Genomic DNA, 25,569 nt, shown 5'->3' on the forward strand with positions numbered 1-25,569 from the left:
AGTCATCTCACCATCACAATTTGTCAAAGTAACTCAGATCCTTACATTTGCCCATTTTTCCTGCTTCCATCACATCAACTTTGAGAACCGACTGTTCTCTTGCTGCCTAATATATCCCACCCCTTGACAGGTGCCACTGTAACGAGATAATCGATGTTATTCACTTGTTCACTTGTCAGTGGTGTACATTTCAGATGTTATTTCATAGTTTTGATATCTTCAGTGTAGAAAATAGTCAAAATACAGTATAGAAAAACCTTTAAATGAGTAGAGTAGGGGTGTACAAACTTTTGACTGGTACTGCATTTTGTTGAGAAGCTGCTTTGTGACAATGTCCACTGTTAAAAGCAGTATACAAATAAAATTGACTTGAATTGAATTGAATTCTGCTGTAAACTGTTCAGGCCGCCATCAGGGAATTCTTAGCATTTTTTTTCCTGGTATGTTCTTACAAAACCTGAAAGGCTCATTCAAGAATTCAGGGTGTACCCCGCCTTTCGCCCATAGTCAGCTGGGATAGGCTCCAGCTTGCCTGCGACCCTGTAGAACAGGATAAAGCGGCTAGAGATAATGGATGGATGGAAATCCCACCTGCAGGGTGGCATGGTGGTGTAGTGGTTAGCACTGTCATCTCACAGTAAGAAGGTTCTGGGTTTGAGCCCGGTGACCAACGAGGGCCTTTCTGTGTAGAGTTTGCATGTTCTCCCCATGTCTGTGTGGATTTCCTCCAGGTGTTCCGGTTTCCCCCACAGTCCAAAGACATGCAGGTTAGGCTAATTGGAGTGCTCTAAGTTGACCATAGGTGTGAATGTGAGTGTGAATGGTTGTGTGTCTCTGTGTCAGCCCTGTGATAACCTGGTGACTTGTCCAGGGTGTACCCCGCCTCTCACCCATAATCAGCTAGGATAGGCTCCAGCTTGCCCGCATCCCTGCACAGGATAATAGGTTACGGGTAATGGATGGATGGACAATTTCAGCCCAATCCCACCCTCACCAAATGCCTGAGCAAATATATTTTTTAAGATCTCTGCCTCTTTGTCATTTTCCTACAACAATATCACTGAGGTCACCCTGTTACAGACCTCGTCTGATTAGATTTAAAACTATCAGCTCAAGACTAATTTTATTTTCTACCTAGCAGATTTGAAATTGTAGCCAGACATGGAAGTATTCCTCAGTTCAATGTTCCTATTCAGCAAGTCTTATCATTTATAAAACCATGTCTGGATTCCAGAGTGAAATTGTCATTTGGCTGGGGGTGCATAAATTTTGCATACAACTGTATATAGTTCATCAGTCCTTCATCAGCTGTGAAGGAGGTCAAATGGATTTCGGATATCAATTGGTTTCAGTCTCAGAAGCACTTTGTCTGCATAACTGAGGAAGAACATTTGTCTTTACATAAGTATTCACCCCCCATCCCACCTGAACTTTCCAGAATTTTGTAGTGTACAGAAAACTTAATGAAATAAATGATTGAAATTATGAAATTAGTTCTTTTGGAAAGAGATATGCAGATACGCAGTGTTATTATTATTTTTGTTTTTTAGCTTACTAGTAAAGAATTAGGGTGGCACGGTGGTGTAGTGGTTAGCGCTGTCGCCTCACAGCAAGAAGGTCCTGGGTTTGAGCCCAGTGGCTGGCGAGGGCCTTTCTGTGTGGAGTTTGCATGTTCTCCCCGTGTCCGCGTGGATTTCCTCCGGGTGCTCCGGTTTCCCCCAGTCCAAAGACATGCAGGTTAGGTTAACTGGTGACTCTAAATTGACCGTAGGTGTGAATGTGAGTGTGAATGGTTGTCTGTGTCTATGTGTCAGCCCTGTGATGACCTGGCGACTTGTCCAGGGTGTACCCCGCCTTTCGCCCGTAGTCAGCTGGGATAGGTTCCAGCTTGCCTGCGACCCTGTAGGACAGGATAAGCGGCTACAGATAATGGATGGATGGATGAAAAAGACTTGAGTGAATGAGCCTTCTCATCTCATCTCATTATCTCTAGCCACTTTATCCTTCTACAGGGTCGCAGGCAAGCTGGAGCCTATCCCAGCTGACTACGGGCGAAAGGCGGGGTACACCCTGGACAAGTCGCCAGGTCATCACAGGGCTGACACATAGACACAGACAACCATTCACACTCACACCTACGGTCAATTTAGAGTCACCAGTTAACCTAACCTGCATGTCTTTGGACTGTGGGGGAAACCGGAGCACCCGGAGGAAACCCACGCGGACACGGGGAGAACATGCAAACTCCACACAGAAAGGCCCTCGCCGGCCCCGGGGCTCGAACCCAGGACCTTCTTGCTGTGAGGCGACAGCGCTAACCACTACACCACCGTGCCGCCCTGAATGAGCCTTTGTAAATGAATATGCATGAGGAAAATGCTGGCAGTAAGAAGGGGGTGGGGTGAGCAGTAGCTCATTATCATTTAAAGGAACAGCCTATAGATAGTTTTCACTGACGTCACGGCATTCCGGGGAATGGCCTCCAGCTGCCATCCTGTGGGGCAAACAAAACGGACCATCGCCATTACCAGCTACGTTATCTCGGACGAATTTATAAAGTTATATAGTCAGTTTTCTAAAATAAAGATCAATGTCGGCAAAATCAAGCAAACGGAAGTATATGGATACATTGGATGACATCTCACGACCACGGTATGCAGCCAAACTGGCCTTGATTGGGGGAATTGACCCCTACGAAGTGGACAAAGATGCATTTTCAAGAGACTATGCAGGGCTGCCATCCATATCGTACCCTGATATTGTGAACTATTTCGTGAATAGTAAAAGTGCCTACACACTTGACGACCTCAAAGCATACAAGTCGCTGGAGTCATACAATTATTTTGTCTGTGGCTGGGTCCGTGAAGTCCACCATATAAAGACAAGTGACAGTCGTGTCCTAATTAAAGCCAAGGTATGTAAACATTGGAATTTTAGAGCTCTCAACACTGCATATAAATATATGTGTGTGTATAATATCGAGTTGATATAAATCGGAATTGATTTAAATTGGAAAGCTGCGCACATTTGCGCGAAGCTGCGCAAATGTGCGCAGCCCTCTGATTCACTGTTTTTTTTCTCATCCTTATACTTCCTATTTAAACAACTTACCACTTATAAAATGATCGGAGCAGACTTTGCTGTGTTTGGAAGGCTGATAATCCTTGCGGTTGATTCTCGCAAGCCATAGATTTCTCCTTTGTATGCTGAGTTTCTTTGTTTGCTCACCTTCGTGCTCCCGTACAGTGGGAATTCCATAAAAGCTCCGCTTGACATCATCATCTGACCTATTACGACAGCCGTGAATACAACAGGTGTGCACCATTGCTAGCTTTAAATAGCCTGCTTGGGTTCTTTTGAAGACTTTGTAGGACTTTCTTTGCTTAGACAGGGTGAGAGGGGAGCTGTGGGTCTTTATCCTTGTAGTATTTTGACCAAAGCATGTCACAGATATTTCATTAAGACCTCAGGGAACTGTGTTAACTTATAGGAAAGGAGTATAATATGTCAACTTTAAAGTCCAAATGATGACTGTGGGGCGGCACGGTGGTGTAGTAGTTAGCGCTGTCGCCTCACAGCAAGAAGGTCCTGGGTTCGAGCCCCGGGGCCGGCGAGGGCCTTTCTGTGCGGAGTTTGCATGTTCTCCCCGTGTCCGCGTGGGTTTCCTCCGGGTGCTCCGGTTTCCCCCACAGTCCAAAGACATGCAGGTTAGGTTAACTGGTGACTCTAAATTGAGCGTAGGTGTGAATGTGAGTGTGAATGGTTGTCTGTGTCTATGTGTCAGCCCTGTGATGACCTGGCGACTTGTCCAGGGTGTACCCCGCCTTTCGCCCGTAGTCAGCTGGGATAGGCTCCAGCTTGCCTGCGACCCTGTAGAAGGATAAAGCGGCTAGAGATAATGAGATGAGATGAGATGATGACTGTGACATTATTAGAACACAGATTAGTACGTGATGTTTGACATCACTGGTGTAATGTGTATTATTAAATAAACAATGAGGTTAAAGTCACTACCTGAAACTATTACACATGAATTTAAAGGTACATATGAATTTCATAGGCATTTAAGAACACACTGATGAAAGCATGTGTCACAATGGTAAGTCAAATACTACTAAAGTTCTAGGCCGGGAAGGGTCAGGGAAGGGTAATACCCAGGTATGGCCACGAGATGGCAGCGTTGTCAAAACTTTGAGCTGCTTGTTGCACAAACTTAGAAACCAGTTGTGGGCCAAACATGTACCCAGCCTTCGCCTCCATTTTACCAGGGTTTAGTGCAAAATCCCAGTTTTGTCCCAAGTCCAGACCTGTGCTACACATTCCAGCACACACATCCAACACTTTCTTACAAAACCTCATCTGGTCTCTGACTAGCTGTAAAATTTCTTTTCTAACTCGAGGCTTTGAAATTATAGCCACACCACATCCTAATTAAATTATCATTCTTCAGTATTGTGTTCCATTTCTGACCCACAGCTACAGCTACGTATCCTCTTCCTCCAGGTTATGGCATCTCCTGCCTCTGTTTAGGTCTAGTATTACAGACACAGCTCGAAATTCAATTGTAGGTTTAAATGTAATAAATGCTCAATGCGAACTGAACAACAAAAGGAAAAGTCTGATGGAGGAACTGATCCAGAGGATGTGGCTTTATCAGTATTCCAGATTCCAAGCAATACTGGCCGGTTGCATCGTTTCCCCCATCACGCCATCTCCGGTCCAGATGTGCGCCACATCCTCTGGATTTAAAACTACAATTTAGGTTTATTTACAAATCATTCTGAATGTGATGAATGTTATAGATCGTAGCTACAGGAGCGGCGCTAAACCAGCAGCGACACATGATGACATGAGAAATTAAATCCAGGACAGATTTTAATACCTAACCCAGTCAAGAGCTAGGTCTGGAACATATGGGTTTCCTTCAGGTTCTCGGGTTTCCTCCAACCTTCCAAAAGCATCCCAGTAGGTGGATTGGCTCATCAGTGGACTGGACTCACACAGGGACGGATCCAGACTGATGCAACCGATGCATGTGCATCAGTCAGAAATATATGTGCATCAGTCATGGGGCGTTTGTTTACTTTACCACTAGCCGACTACATGGGCTATAGCCACGCTCAACCAACAGACCGATGTTTCAGGATCCGACCACCTGTGATAAGCGGTAATGCTTACCTAACCTAATTACCTGTAGTCTCACAATGATTTGTATAGCAAAGAATCTAGGTCAAACCAATAAAATGCTCCACGAAGAGATCAAAATTCGCTGCGAATAACGGGCCTAGCCGCGGTCATAGCAGGCCGAGCCTGGCTGTTTCGTAAGGTCTTGTGGAGAGGGAGGTGCCTGTAAAGTTTGGCGGGGCTGGAACTTTTGGTGGCCGAGTTATGAAGTTTTAAATCCCAGCATGCGTACGCGGCTCATATTAAAGTTTTCGGCGAGCCACACTCATGCTGGGCTTCAGGGGCGAATAGCGGGCTGAGCCACGGTCATAGCGGGCCGTGGTTGCCCTCTTCAGAAAGGGCTCGGTGTGCTCTACGCCCCTGTGAAAATCCATAACGATCTGGTAAAATTAGTGAAAATATTTCTGCAAATGTGCATCCGTCAGATTCTTGTGCTGGATCTGTCCCTGACTCACATGCAGTCTGTATTCCCACCTCACACCCAGTGCTCCCAGACTGAGCTCTGGATCCAGCGCTGCTAGAACTGGGATACATTTCATTTGCGTTCTCATAACGCTGAAGAATCGATCCATAGCAAAACACTGGAACTAAAAATGAGAGATGTTTCCAGTGTGACTGCAGCTTTAAGTTCTTCGGTGAACATGAACTTTACTCAGCAACTGGAAATAATCTGATTAAGACCAGGCTGCTTAATCTGATCAGGCTAATCGCTGTTTGTTTGTTTGTTTGTTGTTGTTGTTATTGTTTTTTAACAGCTGACCATCACAGCTGGCCCGACCTCAGATAACCTGCTACTTTAAACATGCACATGGACTGTACATACTATAAAGAGGAAATATGTGTTAGAAATATTCACAATCTGTTATGTTTAATGTTCGGTCTCATTCCATTCTGCAGTCAGGGGACAAGCAGGTGTCCAGTCTGGAGTAAATATAAATACACAACACTACACAAATGTACACAAGCTAAAGTAATGCAATGAAAGATGAGTGCAATGTGAGGCCTTGTTTTATTTAGAAAGAAAGAAAGAAAGAAAGAAAGAAAGAAAGAAAGAAAGAAAGAAAGAAAGAAAGAAAGAAAGAAAGAAAGAAAGAAAGAAAGAAAGTGAGATACGAGGATTATTTCTGACTACTTAACAGGACAAAAACACACACACACACATACACACACAAGTAGCCAACTCTATTACATAATCCACTTTAGGGCGTCTCACGTGGGATACACACTTGGGTGTGTGTGTGTGTGTGTGTGAGAGAGAGAGAGAGAGAGAGAGAGAGAGAGAGAGAGAGAGAGAGAATTTTGGCCCGAAGGATCCCTTGCACGAGGGAGAGAGAGGAAGAGAGAGCTTACATTAAGCTCAAGTGCATCGGCTACACACAGGGAAACGGACAACACACACACACTCTCTCTCTCTCTTTCTCTCACACACACACACCTCACTGACGGTTGAGAGAGAGGTGACATCGCGGTTTAACCCTTTTCTGAGCGGAATATCGAGTGTCGATGGGAAAAGGAAGGACGTCGAGCTCACCACATTGGAAACACACCAATTTTTCCCCCAGGATTTTATGATTGATTTTATTTTTATGATTTATTTTCTCTCTCAGTGTATAAACAGGCTCTATACAGGATCATGCCATCACTCCGACACATTTAGCCACTGTGAGGAGATTCAGCAGCAGTCCACAGCCCTGAGCTCCGGGTGCGCCTCACTGTCTTGTGACTGTCCTGTGATTGTCCTGTGATTGTCCTGCCTGAGATCTGATGGAGACGCGGCGCTCGGTGAGAGGCGCAGATGAATAATGCCTGGATAAAACCAGTGCGCAAACACAGCGCGCTTCAAACCGCATAAGAGGAACATTTCAGTGTCTTCACGGATCATTTCGTCCTCACAGAGGTGAGAGTTTCTCTAACATCCACCGGATCACATTAATGCTGAATGTGTATGCAGATATTTTAGAAAAATGTGCAAGAGAGAGGAGAGAGAGGGGAGGGATGGGGGGAGAAGAGGGGGAGAAAAGGGGGGAGAGAGAGAGGGAGAGAGGAGGGAATAAAGAGAGAGAGGAGAGAAGAGAAAAGGGGGAGGGAGAGGGGGATAAAGCGAGAGAGAGGGGAGAAGAGAGGGGGGAGAGAATAGAGGGAGAGAGGAGAGAGAGAGGGAGAGGAAGAAGACATAGAGGGGGAGGAGAAAGAGAGAGAAGTGGGGAGAGGGAAAGAGAGAGAGGAAGAGAGAGAGAAGAGGAAGGAGAGAGAGAGGGGAAGAGGGGTGAGAGAGGAAGTGGGAGAAGAGATCGAGAGGGAGAGGGAAAGAGAGAGCGAGAGAGAGAGAGAAGAGGGGGAGAAGACTGGGAAGAGGGAAAGAGAGAAAGAGAAGCGATAGAGGGGAGAAGGGGGAGAGGGAAAGAGAGAGAGCAAGAGAGAAGAGGGGAGAGGGAAAGGGGAGAGAGGGGGAGAAGAGAGGGGGAGAGAGGACAGAGAGAGGGAGAAGACATAGAGGGGGAGGAGAAAGAGAGAGAGAAGTGGGAAGAGGGAAAGAGAGAGAGCAAGAGAGAGAGAAGAGGAAGGAGAGAAAGAGAGAGAAGAGGGGGAAGATGGGAGAGAGGAAGTGGGAGAAGAGATAGAGGGGGAGAAGAGGGGGAGAGGGAAAGAGAGAGCAAGAGAGAGAGAAGAGGGGGAGAAGACGGGGAAGAGGGAAAGAGAGAAAGAGAAGAGAGGGGAGAAGGGGGAGAGGGAAAGGGGGGAGAGAGAGAGGGGAAGAAAGGGGGAGAGGGAAAGAGAGAGAGAGAGAGGTCTTAAACCATCAGCTTATTACAAAAGCATTTGTACTGCAAGGCCTCCTCTGGGTGTGTGTGTGTGTGTGTGTGTGTGTGTGTCACGGTCATCACTAATCCTTATATAAACTCGACTCACTTCCGTGTCGGGCATCCCACGCATGTCTCCAGTTGTCATAGAAACCCATTTGGCCTAGCGTGACCGGGAGGCCTCTTAGAGCGCGAGACAAAACAAAAGAGTGACATCATCTGTCCTGGTCCCAGAGAACAGGAGAAGAGGAGAGGAAGAGAAGAAGAGAGGAAGAGAGGAGGAGAATATAAACAAGGCAAAATGTTAATTCACAGTCAAGTAAACCGTGTACAGGGCTTTTGTTAGTTTCATTCGAGAAGTGGAGCACTGGACATCTCTCAGACCTGAGGATACAAAGAGGAAGAAAAACATTGCTTTTATTTCAGTGAGGGACGCATCGATACATTAGTGGTATCAGGTATCGGGTGCTAATGCCAATATAATCCACCGATACCAACATCTGATACCATGTGATATTATGTGAACTCTGAAGTGATATTATGTGAACTCTTCCTTTCCCCACTGTCGCTCTACTGTAGCCAAGATTACTGATGTAGCTAATGCACTTCATCTCAAATCATCTCACTAACGTTATAGCGAATAAGCCGAGGAGCATAAGAGCATGAATACACACAAGAGACTTATTGAGAGGAACCACCTACTGGGGATCTCCTCCGAGAACCGAGAACTACAAACCTTCAAGGGATTTTTCCTGTTTGCATTCGCACCACCAGTAGGAACGCTGAAGTTACATAAACCAGCTTGCTATCATGGCATTAGCAGAAAATGCTAATGCTAATATAAAGATTTTTATATTTTGCTTCAATGCGTCAAAATCACATTGTATTTCCTCTGTTGGATATACGCTCAATATATCCTGGACTTCACGGTCGGTCCATTTGTCCATTTTTTTTCTATTTTTAAATGTTAAGAGCTGTTGTTTACACAGCTAACATTTCACACTGGTTTTTAAAAATGGTGGTTGCCAGTGCTACATTGGCTCGTGTTCGACTAATCAATGTAGACTTACATCACTCATGGTTCCTCTTGTGCTGGGACCCTCCGAACCCTGAAGTAGGAGCTAAAAAAATTTCCCTGAAAATGGCGATCTTAGAGCTACAATCATTTTCAGTTCCGGCAGTGCAGATACATAAAAAGGAGGAACTTCCACCAACAGTTCTAAGAACTATGAAGAAGTTCCTCTGGTCCACAAGCACCTACTGTATGTCTGAAAAAAAAAACTTGGCATTGATGCATCACTAAATTTCTCCAGTTTGGTCACTTGCCAGTTCACTCTCCCCTGTGACAGGCAGCTCGAACACTCAGAGGAAAGTGCTATCTACCCTCTTCCAGATACACAAACTCACACAGTAACAGAGTATTGCAGAAATGCCATACCTCACACCACCAACTTTATTCTCAAGGACTCATCATTGAGATTCAAACTTGCAATGTGAGATACTCTCATAGGACACTTGTCTGTTGTGCCACAGAATCTGCTAGAACAGAACTCTCGTGCAAGTCAAGGAGACTCCAATGTCAGATTGGATCGCTTCCTCAAACCAACATTTCCACCAATGCCAATGGTTGATAGGCTTGAGTTTCAGAGACTCTGCTTGCCACAAATGACATGGGAGATCTGGAACCTTCTACATGTCTTGTGACCTGGTGTATTATTATGTTGGAAGTGTCTTGCGGTTCAGCAGGGGCATGAGTACTTATTTTAGGCCCCTTGACAAGTCATAGCCATCCATCCTCCACCCCTGAGACTTTATTCCGAGGAGATGACATTGGGCACTCTATCCCAGTGTCAAATGTGTGCCAGGAAAACATTTTCCACACAGTCACACAGTCACCAGCTTGTATTCTTGGCACCAGTCAGGACAGCTCCATGGACACTGGTTGCTTGCGCCAACTTGAACTAGAAAGATTCTGATACATCTAATCAAGCTTTTTCCTTTTTACTTTTCAGAGGTCCGGTTTTGAATTCACTTGAAGCTTTTTGTTGCTTGTTGGTGTGTGTCAGGGTCATGTGACATGGTCTTGTAGCATTGCAGCCTTTTCTAAGTGGCATGTTCTGGCATGGCATTCTGCCCAACAAGGATAAACTTGGATGGAATTTGACAGATTGTGGCCCTTCTGTTTGCTTGAACAAATCTCATAGTCCTCAAGTTGTTTATGCTTTGATAAATTGCAGTGCTGTCTTACAAACTGTAATGTAACCAAACATTTCAGTTACATACAGTATCTTGAAAAGAATCTGTATACTAACGGTTCTCTTTTTCTCTCCCCTGCAGCCATGGCGATAATTCCTACCCTCACCGTCCTCCTCTCTGTACTTGTCTGGGGTGCAGGTGCATCTCCTGTAGAATCTCCACCCCCTCCCAAAGGGTGTGGTTCAGGTATCCATCCATCTTACCGGCTCCTGTGTGACCTCGAGTCTGTATGGGGGGTTGTTTTAGAGGCCGTGGCATGTGGTGGCGCCATTTCGGCTCTCGTTCTTTTTGCGGTTCTTCTCTCAAAGCTGAAAATGGTGACTGAGCCAGAGCGACGTAGCGGTGTAGGACCTCTCCTGCTACTGCTGCTGAGTACAGTGGGTCTGTTCTGCCTGTCTCTGGCATTCATGGTGGGACGTGGCGAGACAGTGTGTGTGTTGCGTCGTGGGCTGTGGAGCTCACTCTTTGCTCTGTGTTTCTCATGCCTGTTGGTGCAGGCACTACGGCTAAGGAAGCTTGCGACGGGGAAACGCAGTCCATCAGGTGGCTCACTCTCGGTGCTCGCATTCGGCATTGCGCTCGTGCAGGGGGTCATCAGTGGAGAGTGGCTGTTGCTCACGGTGGCACGCGAGGGCCACAGCGCCTGTGATTACCCACCACTGGACTTTGCACTAGTCTGCGGCTACACATTAGCACTGCTGCTCACGTCAACAACAATCTCACTTGGAGTCCTTCTGTGTGGTGCGAGGCACGGAGATGATGCAGCCAGGAAGAAGAGACGTCAATGGAGTTGTAATGGTGTCTGGCTTTTCCTCTCCTGTCTGGCTTCCCTCCTTGTTTGGGCTGCATGGCTCGGGTTTTACCTCTACGGTAACGCTGCAGGAAAGAGCACCATGACCAGTGAGACTGATGGCGAAGAACCTGCTCTGGCCATAGCCTTAGTAATGGAGGGATGGGCACTGCTGCTCTTCCACGCCATCCCAGAAGCCCACCTGTGTCTGCGAACGACCAATCAGAGGGGCAATGAAGGGGGTCAGGATTACTACGATGCACGGCAACCACAGTCCTCGCACAGTTACCGCGATGACGATGAGCTGCCAGCCAATCACAGAGCAGCCTACACAGAAAGACAAACGTTTTCCATAGAGGAGCACAGCGCAGGTAAAGTTGTGTGTTTGTGCACTTGACATTATTTAACCATGAGCATATAAATGTATTAGCAATAAATGTATTCACCATCATGTTATTCCTTGTGATTACAAAAAAAGCCAGTTTACTTGGATACCTGGTGCTCCTTCACTACAGTTGTTAGTTTGTTTATTAATCTGTAAGTCATGAAAGTGATAACCTTTAATGCAAAGATGAGCTTTAATCAGAAGTCAAAGGTTAGCCCACAGCAGTCAGGGTTTAATAATCACAGCATTAATGTTAATGAAAGGAAAGGAGTTTTCAGAGTTTTTCCATCATCACATGTCAGGAATACACAGGCCTGGACAGGCCATAAGTGGCAGGGATGTTGTACATAGGTTCCATACTGACTGATATTGTGTGTCATAACAGAAAAAAAATACATATGTCATAAGATGAACATGTAAAGATGTAAAAGAATAGGACCGAGGACTAAACTCTGAGAGACACCTCAAGTTGTAGTAATGGTGGCAGGTTTTTGTTTGTCCATGACAGCAAAATATGTTTGTAAGATAGAATCTGAGCTAGGCTAGAGCTAAGTCTGTAATGTAGAAAGTTCTTAAATCTGATTGGCTGCTTACTTTTGAAGCCATTTTATACAACACAGGTATTTCCACTAATCTGATTGGATAAGCAACGTTCCAAGAGTGCTGATATTTCCGATAACCATATAAAACTCCAATTCCAGCAGTCCAGCTCTTACTGCAGTTGATTTAGCGACATTGTCAGCAAGATACATTTTTCTGACTTAAAATATGAAAGCTCATTAGATGAAAATGAAATGGAAGAAGGGAAGTCGGTTTCACCTGAAGCACCCTTAACATAAATGTACAAATCTATGTGATCTAGCTGACAGGCTATAACAGAGATATCCACAAGCGCTGGCGACCAGCAGTTTTCTCCGCTTACACAGACGGTCTGTGCCGGCTACTCGATCACAGAACATAAAAACTTGCCTTTCGATGTCCAAGTGATTTATATAGTCTCCGCTGCTCATAATTCGCTGCAAATCCAATTATTTCGCCACGAAATTGTTTTCAATTTGTGTCATGACTGGAAGCGACGCCATATTTGTTGATTGATTCTCACACTCTGATTGGCTAAGCCGGACCACGTGACCATGCCGTAGCGTATGTAGTTATGTTGCAGAGCCAGGCAGTGTACTACAGAGGGTAACTGAGAAAGCCAAGCGCACACACATTTGGAGGGAAATTTCATTCATATTTTGAAAGTATTTTACAGGGAAATGGTTAGTAATTTATTCGCTGAGAATGCGCCAGAAGACACCAGAAGGCATGTCAATTTCAAAATTTTCTGTGGGAGCATGTGCCCAGACACCCCCCACCCCCCAGCATTAGCATGCCTTTGGCACACCGTGGTGGCTTTGCCAGCGCAAATTGCAGAGCCCCCTACTACTTTTTTTTAGCCGGCTACTTCAGATTTTCTGGAGAACCCTACTGTAAAGTGAATGTAGCTTCTTTGGGATTTACGAGATGCAATCAAAAGTTCCAGGACTGTTCCTGTTGCAAATGAACGGATTCACGGTAAGGTCATGAGCATGGACCAGGAGCAAGTAGTGAGTCTCGTGAGTCACATGACTTTGCATTGTTGACATCGGGACTTGCGTTGCACATGTTTTTACGACAATGTCCACATGAAAATGTGCAATTTTACTATGAATGAGAGCGCAAACATCAAATTCTGGGTTAAACTGAGAATCAGCAACAGAGACCCTTGAACTTCTCCAGCAGTGAGCTGGACGAGGTGTTTTGAGGGGCATTTGTGTGTCAAGACGGACAGAAATTTGAATGATGTCCTGCCTGTCTTGAATCTGTTGCTCACATCAGGAACAGTCCCGGAACTTTTTGATCGCACCTCACACCTGATTTGTTTCTTGTGCAGAGCACAAGAAACAAATCACTTGTGTCACCAAATGTCACTTACTGAATTGTTTATAAAACTGTCAAATGAAAATAATCTCGCACCCGCGATCATGCGGTTAAACTGAATATCAGAATGGCAATCATGCCGACGCCCAAATCACAGCTGTGATGATATTCAGTAATATTACACAGACACGAGTGTTTTACTGGGAAATACAGCACTTGTATTTTTCATCCGAGCTCCATCCGGGACGTGGAGAACCAAAACCGTGATATATCTGTATCTGTCACTCATGAGGAAATCCATGAGTGAATTGTTTTAATAAATTTGGGGACTTATTGTTTGTGAATGTGTCGATATAATAAAAAGAAAATCACACGTTGGCTTGAAGATATGAAGTTTATCTTCTCGTGTTGAAAAATTTGCATTTTTCATCCGAAATACATCACGGATCTGAGTGACATATTTAAATAATATTGGCTGGCATTGAGTGGTATATCAGATATATTCCATTCAGCTAGCATGATATTGAATGAGTCGAAGATGTGTAGCTGAATAGAATATATCTGATGGACCATGAAAAAAAGCCAGCCAATATTATTATTATTATTATTATTATTGTACATACACATTTCTTTCGGGTGTTAAACGCGTCTTTCTCTTTCAAAATTCTCTCAAAATCTTCCAGATTTAACGAAGCAAACCTGGCAGCCATGTTTGTTTACAAATTGTCCCAGTCGCTTGCTAGCACGGAAGTTTTACATCTCCAATGCATGTTGTCTTGACAACCATGCAATATCGTAAATCATATTCAACGCTCATTCTCCATTGGGTAGAGTGACATAATACACATAGGATAAGCAATACGCTAACAATATTGCATGCTATCAAACCAAATGAATGAAACCTGCTAGAAGGGAACAGAACACGTTTTTATTCCATTGAAAACGTGTCCTGAATGTATAATATTTCCTGATATTTCACGCCGATGACGTCACTCCTAGTGTTTTCCCGATGCATTGTCAAAATGATGAGCCAGTTCAAAATAAAAATTATTTTCATTAACTTGGATTTTTTTTGTTGTTATTTTTGTTTTTTGTGGATGTGTCCATATAATATAAAGAGCATTACACAGTGGTGCGAAGATATGAAGTTTATCTTCTCGTTTTGAAAATATTTTCACTCGTTTGCTTTCACCAGTCGAAGATAAACTTCATTTCTTCGCACCACTGTGTAATATCCTCTATGTATCACTCTCTCACTCATGAAATATTGCTTAAGTAAAATCCTTGATGTTCAGACCCCTGTATGTATTAATGTGGCAGGTTTATACCAGAAAACATTCAGTGTTGCACTTAAACCATTGTTCTGTTTATAGAATACCCTGATTGTTGTCTGCCATGTTGCTTAGCAGCCAAGGTTTACCGTTGACAGACTGCACTGCACTGTGTGAGAATTGTTTATAGCGAATAGCGTTAATAAGAAATTCAGTTAGTTGCTAAACACTGGATTTTTATCACATTGCTTTTGTTGTCGTGTTTTTTTTTAACTGGTCCTCTATATTTTTTAAACTGGTCCTCTATATTTTTTAAACTGGTCCTCTATATTTTTTAAACTGGTCCTCTATATTTTTTAACTGGTCCTCTATATTTTTTAAACTGGTCCTCTATATTTTTTAACTGGTCCTCTATATATTTTAAACTGGTCCTCTATATGTTTTAAACTGGTCCTCTATATTTTTTAAACTGGTCCTCTATATGTTTTAAACTGGTCCTCTATATTTTTTAACTGGTCCTCTATATGTTTTAAACTGGTCCTCTATATTTTTTAACTGGTCCTCTGTATGTTTTAAACTGGTCCTCTATATTTTTTAAACTGGTCCTCTATTTTTTAACTGGTCCTCTATATGTTTTAAACTGGTCCTCTATATTTTTTAACTGGTCCTCTATATATTTTAAACTGGTCCTCTATATTTTTTAAACTGGTCCTCTGTATGTTTTAAACTGGTCCTCTATATTTTTTAAACTGGTCCCCTATATTTTTTAACTGGTCCTCTATATGTTTTAAACTGGTCCTCTATATGTTTTAAACTGGTCCTCTATATTTTTTAACTGGTCCTCTATATGTTTTAAACTGGTCCTCTATATTTTTTAAACTGGTCCTCTGTATTTTTTAACTGGTCCTCTATATGTTTTAAACTGGTCATCTATATTTTTTAAACTGGTCCTCTATATGTTTATCTGGTCCTCTATATTTTTTAACTGGTCCTCTATATGTTTTAAACTGGTCCTCTATATTTTTAAAACTGGTCCTCTATATGTTTTAAACTGGTCCTCTATATGTTTTAAACTGGTCCTCTATATGTTTTAAACTGGTCCTCTATATTTTTTAACTGGTCCTCTATATGTTTTAAACTGGTCCTCTATATTTTTTAAACTGGTCCTCTGTATTTTTTAACTGGTCCTCTATATGTTTTAAACTGGTCCTCTATATTTTTTAACTGGTCCTCTATATGTTTTAAACTGGTCCTCTATATTTTTTAAACTGGTCCTCTATATGTTTATCTGGTCCTCTATATTTTTTAACTGGTCCTCTATATTTTTTAACTGGTCCTCTATATTTTTTAAACTGGTCCTCTATATTTTTTAACTGGTCCTCTATATGTTTTAAACTGGTCCTCTATATGTTTTAAACTGGTCCTCTATATTTTTTAACTGGTCCTCTATATGTTTTAAACTGGTCCTCTATATGTTTTAAACTGGTCCTCTGTATTTTTTAACTGGTCCTCTATATGTTTTAAACTGGTCCTCTATATTTTTTAAACTGGTCCTCTATATGTTTTAAACTGGTCCTCTATATTTTTTAACTGGTCCTCTATATGTTTTAAACTGGTCCTCTATATTTTTTAAACTGGTCCTCTGTATTTTTTAACTGGTCCTCTATATGTTTTAAACTGGTCCTCTATATTTTTTAACTGGACCTCTATATGTTTTAAACTGGTCCTCTATATTTTTTAAACTGGTCCTCTGTATTTTTTAACTGGTCCTCTATATGTTTTAAACTGGTCCTCTATATTTTTTAACTGGTCCTCTATGTGTTTTAAACTGGTCCTCTATATTTTTTAAACTGGTCCTCTATATGTTTATCTGGTCCTCTATATTTTTTAACTGGTCCTCTATATGTTTTAAACTGGTCCTCCATATGTTTTAAACTGGTCCTCTATATTTTTTAAACTGGTTCTCTATATTTTTAAACTGGTCCTCTATATGTTCATCTGGTCCTCTATATTTTTTAACTGGTCCTCTATATTTTTTAACTGGTCCTCTATATGTTTTAAACTGGTCCTCTATATTTTTTAAACTGGTCCTCTATATGTTTATCTGGTCCTCTATATTTTTTAACTGGTCCTCTATATGTTTTAAACTGGTCCTCTATATTTTTTAACTGGTCCTCTATATGTTTTAAACTGGTCCTCTATATTTTTTAACTGGTCCTCCATATGTTTTAAACTGGTCCTCTATATTTTTTAAACTGGTTCTCTATATTTTTAAACTGGTCCTCTATATGTTTATCTGGTCCTCTATATTTTTTAACTGGTCCTCTATATTTTTTAACTGGTCCTCTATATATTTATCTGGTCCTCTATATTTTTTAACTGGTCCTCTATATGTTTTAAACTGGTCCTCTATATTTTTTAACTGGTCCTCTATATTTTTTAACTGGTCCTCTATATGTTTTAAACTGGTCCTCTATATTTTTTTAACTGGTCCTCTATATGTTTTAAACTGGTCCTCTATATTTTTTTAACTGGTCCTCTATATGTTTTAAACTGGTCCTCCATATTTTTTAAACTGGTTCTCTATATTTTTAAACTGGTCCTCTATATGTTTATCTGGTCCTCTATATTTTTTAACTGGTCCTCTATATTTTTTAAACTGGTTCTCTATATTTTTAATCTGGTCCTCTATATGTTTATCTGGTTCTCTATATTTTTTAAACTGGTCCTCTCTATTTTTTAACTGGTTCTCTATATTTTTTTTAACTGGTCCTCTATATTTTTTTAACTGATCTTCTGTAACCAGTTCAGTGCCAGTCCTTTAAAATGTGTTCAGACATGACACTGGTGTGTGTGTGTGTGTGTGTGTGTGTGTGTGTGTGTGTGTGTGTGTGTGTGTGTGTGAGACAGGCATGCAAGCTGGAGGTTACCACACTACAGTGATACGGCCCACACCTCAATTCCGAAGCCACGTGTACCAGCCCACTGAGATGGCCTTGCTCATGAACGGAGGAACGGTGAATATGTGACGCAAAGTTTACTCACACACACTCACACACTTTTACAGAACTCATTATACCTTTTGCTTTCCTGTCTCTCAGATTCCCACAGCTCCCCCGAACTACACGGGACGGCATCTGTGGTGAACCCCATAAACACCCGGATCAGACACACCCTGTGTGATGTCACAGGGTCAAAGGGCATATGGTGTAGAGAGAGAGAGAGAGGGTAAACCAATAGTTTTACTTAAGCTGTGCTTTCATATGACATAATAATCTCTATAAATTAACCTGAACCTGAGCGATGGTTTCTGTGTGGGCAGGGCCATCATGTTGCACTGGATGGTGACAAAATACAGCTGCTTTCACACCCGGCGTTTTTTGTATTTTTATTTTTTTATTATTATTATTCTTTCTTTCTTTTTATTTATTTTTTTACTTCCTAGTACTTAAGCAACTCCTACAATATGGCCACGATAACTGTAACAGTGCTTGTGTTAGTCAGTCCTCATTACTAGACGCTAACTAGCTAATATTATCATTATTAATAATAATGGTGGAAATAGTTGTGGAAATCACAACTCGAATCACGACTATCAAAGATATTGTGTTTATTATTGAGTTTGTTTAGTTATTAGCAACTTTACTCTTCATTACTGGGTTTAATCCAAACTTCAATAACTCTAATTGGGAAAAATGTATGAAAGATTTAGCAATTAAAGTTCCAGCTCCAAAATTTTCCCAATCTTTCCCAGTCTTGACCACAAATATTTTCATGAGAGGATCTCACAAAATTTACAGATTAATATTATGGTTATTTCTTTGTCATATATAATCACGAATAAGGAATTTATGTGCTAGTTATTTCCGCCAACTTTGCTGGAAGAGGTTATATTTTCATCTCCAGTTGTTTGTTTGTTTGTTTGTTCCCAACGTAACTCAAAAAGTAGTGAACGGATTTGAATGAAATTTGGTGGAAAGGTGAACCATGGGCCAAGGAACAACTGAATAGATTTTGATGCAAATCTGGATATGTATGTGGCTTGACGGCAGTGTTGTAGTCGAGTCACTAAACCTCGAGTCCAAGTCCAGTCTCGAGTCCCCAGTGTTCAAGTCCAAGTCAAGTCCAAGTCATTAAAGAAAATTTCAAGGCAAGTCCACTATTGATCCGAGTCGAGTCTGAGAACAAGACTCCATCTGCACCATGTGACGGTGACTGTTGCTGCCTTTATGTGGAAGAGTCTCTGTTACTCTGTTGGACTAACGTTACTGTTCGACTGCCCCATTTTAGTTAATAGGCTACAGATAAAGTTTGTTCATCGCTCAGCAAGCCCCGCCCACTATCAACAGAGCAATGAACAGAGCATGTCACTTTCTTCTCTGGGTGGAGTCTCAACAAATGACGGTTGAAGTTCAAGGTTGTCCCTGTCGTCCCCTCGATAGTTCTTCTACATATGGAACACATAGCAGTGCATTTTTTCCCCACTGCATGAGAAATCTGTATAAGCAAAGCGGACAATCCTGGGCGTGTTCTCTCCAGGCATTTTAGCACCGTTAATGTTAGTTTGTTCCTGAACATGATGTATGAACAGGTGAATGTGCATTCTCTTGCACAAAATTAGTATAAAAATTAATATAGATATCTTATGCCAAATTATTATGGCATGTTACAAAAAATAAAGAAAAAATCTGAGTCCTCGTCTCCAATTTACAAGTCCAAATGCAGTTAATGCACAAGTCTGAGTCCAAGTCCGAGTCATTAGTGCTCAAGTTCAAGTCAAGTCACGAGTCATTAAAATTAGGGCACGAGTCGGACTCAAGTCTGAATCCTGGACTCGAGTACTACAAGCCTGCTTGCCGGCGGTATGAACTCTACCGAGTTCCCTTCCAGTACAGTATTTTGAAATGTTCCTTTGACCAAACCGCCACATTTAACTGAAGCCTACATGCTAATATAAGTTTGTTTCTGCTGTGTTTGCTGTGTACGATACACTAGCATAAGACTACAGCATTAAAAATGGACTAACTTCTCTCATCCGTTTCTATCTACTTCCACTAGTTTTTCAGCGAAGTTGACAAAAACAAACACTCTTGCTGCTGGAAAATATTGAAGAGAACCTGATAAATAATACTGAAATACTACTTATAAATCTATACTGAGGGAGTGTGTGAGCAGATTGATATCTCCTGATTTACAGTGCTGTGTGCACAAATTAGCAGAAATGGAACTTCAGAAGCCAATAAACATCCCAGCAGGAACAATTTATTATCTTTAATTGCATTCAAACATGAAAGCCAAACAAAACCCAAAAATAAACTTCTTTACTAACAGAAAATATCCAGACAAGACATGGTCGAGTGTTCACTTGTTCATATTTGTCCCTGTATACTGTGTACAGATTATATTTTAAAAGAAAAACAAAGTGTCCCTGGGTGCTGAACATCTCACTGTCTCTGAGGTTTAAATATCGCACTCTGAGTACAAATTACGCAAGAATCCAAGATGATGGCGTGATTTACACGCTACACGACTTTCCGAGGCTGAGATTGAGAGGACACATCGCTTCTGCATTGTTTTAAACAACCCTGAAGATGCCGAATGTCAAGCGTTTGGGTGTAAAAACAAATCTGAAAGTCGCACAGGGAACTCTTTTTTTTTGCTATTCCCAGTCCTATAAAGGATATTACTGTGAAAGAGCAAACGGCAAAATGGCTGCATTTCATCACTTCCTGTATCGCTGGAGTCACCATTTGTTTCTTCCTCCCTGAGCTCATATTCTTGTTTAAACATGTACAGTTGAATCGCTTTGTGTTCAGGAACATTTTCCAAGTTTGCACAGCAAAACTACAAAAAAAACCCCCAGAAAATTTCCAAGTCGATGGCTGTGTGTTACTAAGGGAAACGGTGTACTAGTGTGCTGGTTACATCACCAGCAGATATCCAGTTTCAGTGCAAGTGGCCACGCCCAAGGAACTTTTAAAATGGATAAATTGCTGTTATAAAGTTTTATGTTTAATTAAAACATGCGGGTCCATATCAGGGCACCTCCCATGATCAACAAACAGAGTTTATTTTTTAGTTTTGTTTGGCTTCAAAATATTGACACTGAAACATTCTCCTGTGGAACATGCTGTAACGCTCCTCATATTCACTCTATAACAAGATGGATTTATACCTATTTATTTCTCCCTCCACTCCACTGTCCTCCATGTCTGATTTTCTTGCTTGTCATCCGATTTGCAATCCAATCAGCTGGGAGATAAAAAGAGTGTGATGTCACTCAGCATTCACCTAAAAATAATTTGACACTCAATTGTGAATAAACCCCACAAATGAGCCAACAGCAAAATTGTGAGAAAGCAGAAGAAGAGACGGCATCTTTTTGTCCAGTGTCTCAAATTTTTCAGTTCAACTTTTTTCTTTTATTTTTTGCTTTTTTCTAAAAATTTTCAGTTCGGCTCTTTTTTTCGAATTTTTCTCAAAATTTTTTGGTTCAACTTTTTTTTCTTTTTTGACTTTTTCTTAACATTTTCTGTTCAATTTTTTTTAACTTTTTCTCAAAATTTTAAGTTCACTGGGGTTTTTTCTTTTTTCGACTTTTCCTCAAAATTTTCAGTCTGACATTTGTTTCTTTTTTGTACATTTTCTCAAAATTTTCAGTTCGACTTTTTTAAACTTTTTCTCAAATTTTTCAGTTCAACCTTTTTTCATTTTTTCAACTTTTTCCTCAAAATTTTCAGTTCGACTTTTTTCTTTTTTCTTTTTTCTCAAAAATTTCAGTTTGACTTTCTTTTTTTTACTTTTCCTCAAAATTTTCAGTCTGACTTTTTTTTTCCGTTTTCTTTGCAGGTGACTCAGAGAGCTTTAATATTCTGTAATCTTCTCAAATTAAGATTCAGGTCTTCAGTACATCGGGAATATTAATGTGGAAATATTTTACATATGCAGTTCTGAGCAAAAGTCTTTTTTTATAAAAATTTTTGTCTTAGATTTTCATTTGCATTACTGCGGCAATTAAAAAAAAAAGCAATTTTTAGATTTATGAATATTTTTGCCAAGAAATGGAATTAAATTTTACAGAAAAACATTTGTGTGTCAGTAAAGAAAGTAACGTGTTCCATAACAGACTACTGAGCGTCTCAATCATCTCGAATCATCCTGAGACCGCTGATGCATTTTAAAAGCAGAGTGTTTTCATGCCTCGTGTTTTAAAATGACTTTTTATTTCATTCGTTACTCTTTGCTGCTCTTTATAGTCGATTTCATATGGAGAAAACATTCAGCTGAATTATTTCTAAAACTATCTTTGCATCTGTTTCTTTAGATTTTCGCAGCACAGAGCTGTGAGTGTAAATTTCTCACCATGTTCTTTTTCTAATCAATTTGGTCCTGAATTAGCACCTTAATGAAAATAACAAGAAGAAAAACATTCTAAACATTTAAAACATTCTAAACATTTACCATAGTGTTATTACGAATGCTATGGAGTTGTTTATCTTGTGTGTAGATTTTTGTGTGTTCGTGTTCCTCTTGCTGTGTTTCCTGCTGTTAGTAGTGTGTCCTCTTTATGTAAACGGATCCGTGTTTAAAATGCGTGAGTGGGAGGCAGGATGCGAGCAGCGTGTTGTTTCACAGAACGAATCCAGTAATCATTGGTGGGGGTGAGATCCTCAATAGCTCAGAGGACAGACAGACAGACAGACAGACAGACAAGCAAACCTGTCAGTCTAACTGTCATAGAAATGGAAAATTAGTTTAAGAAAAAAAAAACCACAAGTCACTCCGAACCTCAGAGAAGAGTCTCTACACTTTTACTGCTGTCGTTGTTTTGGTAAGATAGTCTCCATCTCCAGATTGTTCCTTCATCATAGTGTTCCTCTGGTTCTGCTCCATTCAGCAGAAATGTTTGTCGCGTCTCGAAGCCATTTAGCCGCCGCACGCTCCTTAGCGTCACTGCTTTGGAGGGAAACAGGTTACTGACCCCAGTGTTGCTGCCATGACACTCTGCAATGCGCCAGGATTTTACAAAACAAACTTTTTTTCGATATGCTTTGGGTGTCCAAAGAAAAAACATAAGATTTGCATTCAAGGCCATGAATCTGCAACAAAGGGAAAAAAAAAGCAAACTGTGAGATGTGATGGTGTAGGAGAGCACAAACACACAAACACATGCACACATTAGGTAACAGACCAATGACAGGAAAGGGGCGGAATCAGAACCAGAATCAAAAACAAAGGTAAAAAGAAAGCGTTTGTGTGCTCTGAACCACACCACGTGATGAAAATAAACAAATATTAATTAATCAATTAGTTAATGGTTTGATTGATTGATTGGTTGGTTGGATAGTTGATTGATTGATTGATTGATTGATTGATTGATTGATTGATTGATTGATTGATTGATTGATTGATTGACATCTGGCAGCGCGGTGACCCTGATTCAATCGTGAGCTCAGTTTACTCTCTGTCTGGAGTTCCTCATGTCCATATGGGTTTCATCCATGTTCTCCAGTTTCTTCCAAACTCCTAAAAACATGCCAGTAGGCAGATTGACGAGGATAAGTTACCCCTACCTGTGTGTGTGTGTCCTGTCCCAGGCCAGTTGTCCCATCCAGGGTGTGTCCCCACCTCACAGCCCGAGGACCTTGACCAGCATAAAGCACTTCCCCAAAGTGTCACATTGGTTGGAATAAATATCGATGATGTTTTTACATTTTCGGATGGAAAATCATGCTGTGAAAAAAGAAACAAAACACCAGCAGCTCCACCATTTAAAACCCATCAACATTCCTCCTCCTTAACTTCTGTCGGATTTGCGGGGGGAAATAAACCATACCGCTGGGTGTGAAAGCAGCTCATATCATCCTGCCATGATGTTCGTACTGTATTAGTGTGAATATTAATATTAACTTGCCAGTTTCTGCCTGTTGTGTTTCCTACAAAACACTATCTGGGAAATGTTTACCAAGAACACTTCAGTCAATAATAATAATAATAACATAGATTCATTTATACTGACAGAAAGAAGGCAGTTGTTTTTATATTTTCTAACGTCTCATGGGTAGAAATCTGCTAAATTCCTAACACAGGGTTGAAATCAGACAATCAGACAATGTGAACTTTCTTTACTAGAGTTAACCATAATGTTTTGTCACCACTGGTGTGTGTGTGTGTTTTTTTATTTAGTCCTCAGACAGACTATTAAAGGATTTTGTAAAAGTAAAAGGCCATAGTTTTGATAAGAACGGCTGACCTGTGTGTGTGTGTGTGTGTGTGTGTGTGTGTGTGTGTGTGTGTGTGTGTGTGTGTGTGTGTGTGTGTGTGTGTGTTTTTATTTGGCTCTTCAGGGACGTGTTTCTGTGCACTTTAAGACATGATGCTGTACTAATGTGTATCTCGTTCAGTTCCACCCTTGATGTTGAATAGTTTTTTTTTCTTTCTCTCTCTCTTCAAAACAAAAAAAGTGAATTTTCTAACTTGTCGTTTGGGAAAAAAAAGCGGTTTTTTTGTAACTATTTTGTGAGCAGTGTGTTGAGATTTAGGCTTATTTTACAGTAAGAGTAATTGAATATGAGTAGCACTTTAACTAGACGAAGGATCGTAAACATTAACGTAACGTCCGTGATTTTGTTAACAAACACGTTTGTTTAATGGAGGTGAGTGTGTGATAGTGGTGTAAATTTTTGCACGCTTTTGGTATAAAGCTTCTTAAGAGTTGTCCTGGACCTTGGAGCATTTTTAATTCGTCCGCCGAAGGATCACAAGATCATCCCCAGCTTCACCTACTTTACCTCGAGGACTGCCTTCCTCGGGTTTGGACACGGTGCAGATCTGTTTGGACTCCTGAAATGGAACAGATGGGCGTGGAGGGTCCAGTGGGCGGGCTTTTTGATGTGCACACGCATTTACGTTTATACAGTACAGTCATGCTAAACCCATGGTGCAGTTGATTTGATTTCAGTGTCTCCTCTTTGACAATAAAGCTAACCACGGCACACAAACCGACTCTCTCTTTCGTTATTTTTCCTTAAGCAATAAGCTGATACGGTAAACCCTCACCGGCCACTTTATTAGGAACATCCATCCACCCACCTGCTGTTTGATGCAGTTCTCTAATCAGCCAATCAAGAGCTTCAGTTAATGTTCACAATGTTCAAACATGAGAACGGGAAAAATTGTGATCTCACAGTGAAGTGTGACTTTCATTTCACTGTGGCATGGGTGTTGGTTTGAGCCAGATGGAGCATGAAGGTTTGAGTATTTCAGAAACTGCTCCTGATCTCCTCCTGGGGTTTTCACACACAACAAATAATCTCTAGAGTTTACATAGAATGGTGCGAAAAACAAAAAACAAATATCGAGTGAGTGAGTGAGTGAGTGAGTGAGTGAGTGAGTGAGTGAGTGAGTGAGTGAGTGAGAGTTATATGGGTGGAAACAAACATCTTGTTGATAAGAGAGGGTCAGAGGAAAAGGGACAGATTCATGGTTTGAGGTTTTTTTGCCAGGAAGGATATAGTAACTCATATAATCACTCTGTACAACACGGGTGATTGCTCTAAGACAACGAGGGAGGCTCAGCCTCCTCTAAAAATGACGAACATCGTGTAGGATGAATTGCGCTAGGCTTATGTTATAGCCGACCTTATAACATTGCTATTTCAGATCCAGAATCATAGAAATATATGTGCTCAACCCAACTACAGTGCGAAATCATTCCGTTATAACTTTCCCCAGTTCGCCTAATGTGTGTGTGAGTTTTTCCCCCTCGTGACAGCGCGATGCAGCCCAGCCTCAGTGGACTTCAATGGCATTTGGGAGCTCTGCGCTTTTCAATATCAAAATGCAAGACGATTATTGGACAAATACTGCGAAAACGCCTGCCCACAGACTCCCAGCCTCAGTGGACTTCAATGGCATTTGGGAGCTATATGCTTTTCAATCTCAAAATGCAAGATGGTTATTGGACAAATACTGCGAAAA

General features: G+C 41.3%; 1 protein-coding gene across 2 annotated transcripts; it reads left to right on the forward strand.

Moving 5' to 3' along the window:
* Positions 1-6,475: 6,475 nt before the first annotated feature.
* gprc5bb (G protein-coupled receptor, class C, group 5, member Bb) lies at positions 6,476-24,590 on the forward strand. Of its 2 annotated transcripts, XR_009650562.1 has the most exons (5): positions 6,476-7,081; positions 10,323-11,402; positions 17,500-17,606; positions 17,691-17,817; positions 23,937-24,590. XR_009650562.1 is itself a non-coding variant. In XM_060899161.1 (4 exons), the coding sequence occupies exons 2-4, from the start codon at positions 10,325-10,327 to the stop codon at positions 17,733-17,735; spliced, it is 1,230 nt and encodes a 409-aa protein (XP_060755144.1). In that variant the 5' UTR covers positions 6,476-7,081; positions 10,323-10,324; the 3' UTR covers positions 17,736-21,160. The 2 variants fall into 2 exon arrangements, 1 of the variants encoding a protein (XP_060755144.1); XM_060899161.1 differs by lacking the exon at positions 23,937-24,590 and having other exon boundaries at positions 17,691-21,160.
* The last annotated feature ends 979 nt before the right edge of the window (positions 24,591-25,569 follow it).

The sequence above is a fragment of the Neoarius graeffei genome, chromosome 18 (genome assembly GCF_027579695.1).
Source record: "Neoarius graeffei isolate fNeoGra1 chromosome 18, fNeoGra1.pri, whole genome shotgun sequence".
NCBI classification, from domain to species: Eukaryota; Metazoa; Chordata; class Actinopteri; order Siluriformes; family Ariidae; genus Neoarius; species Neoarius graeffei.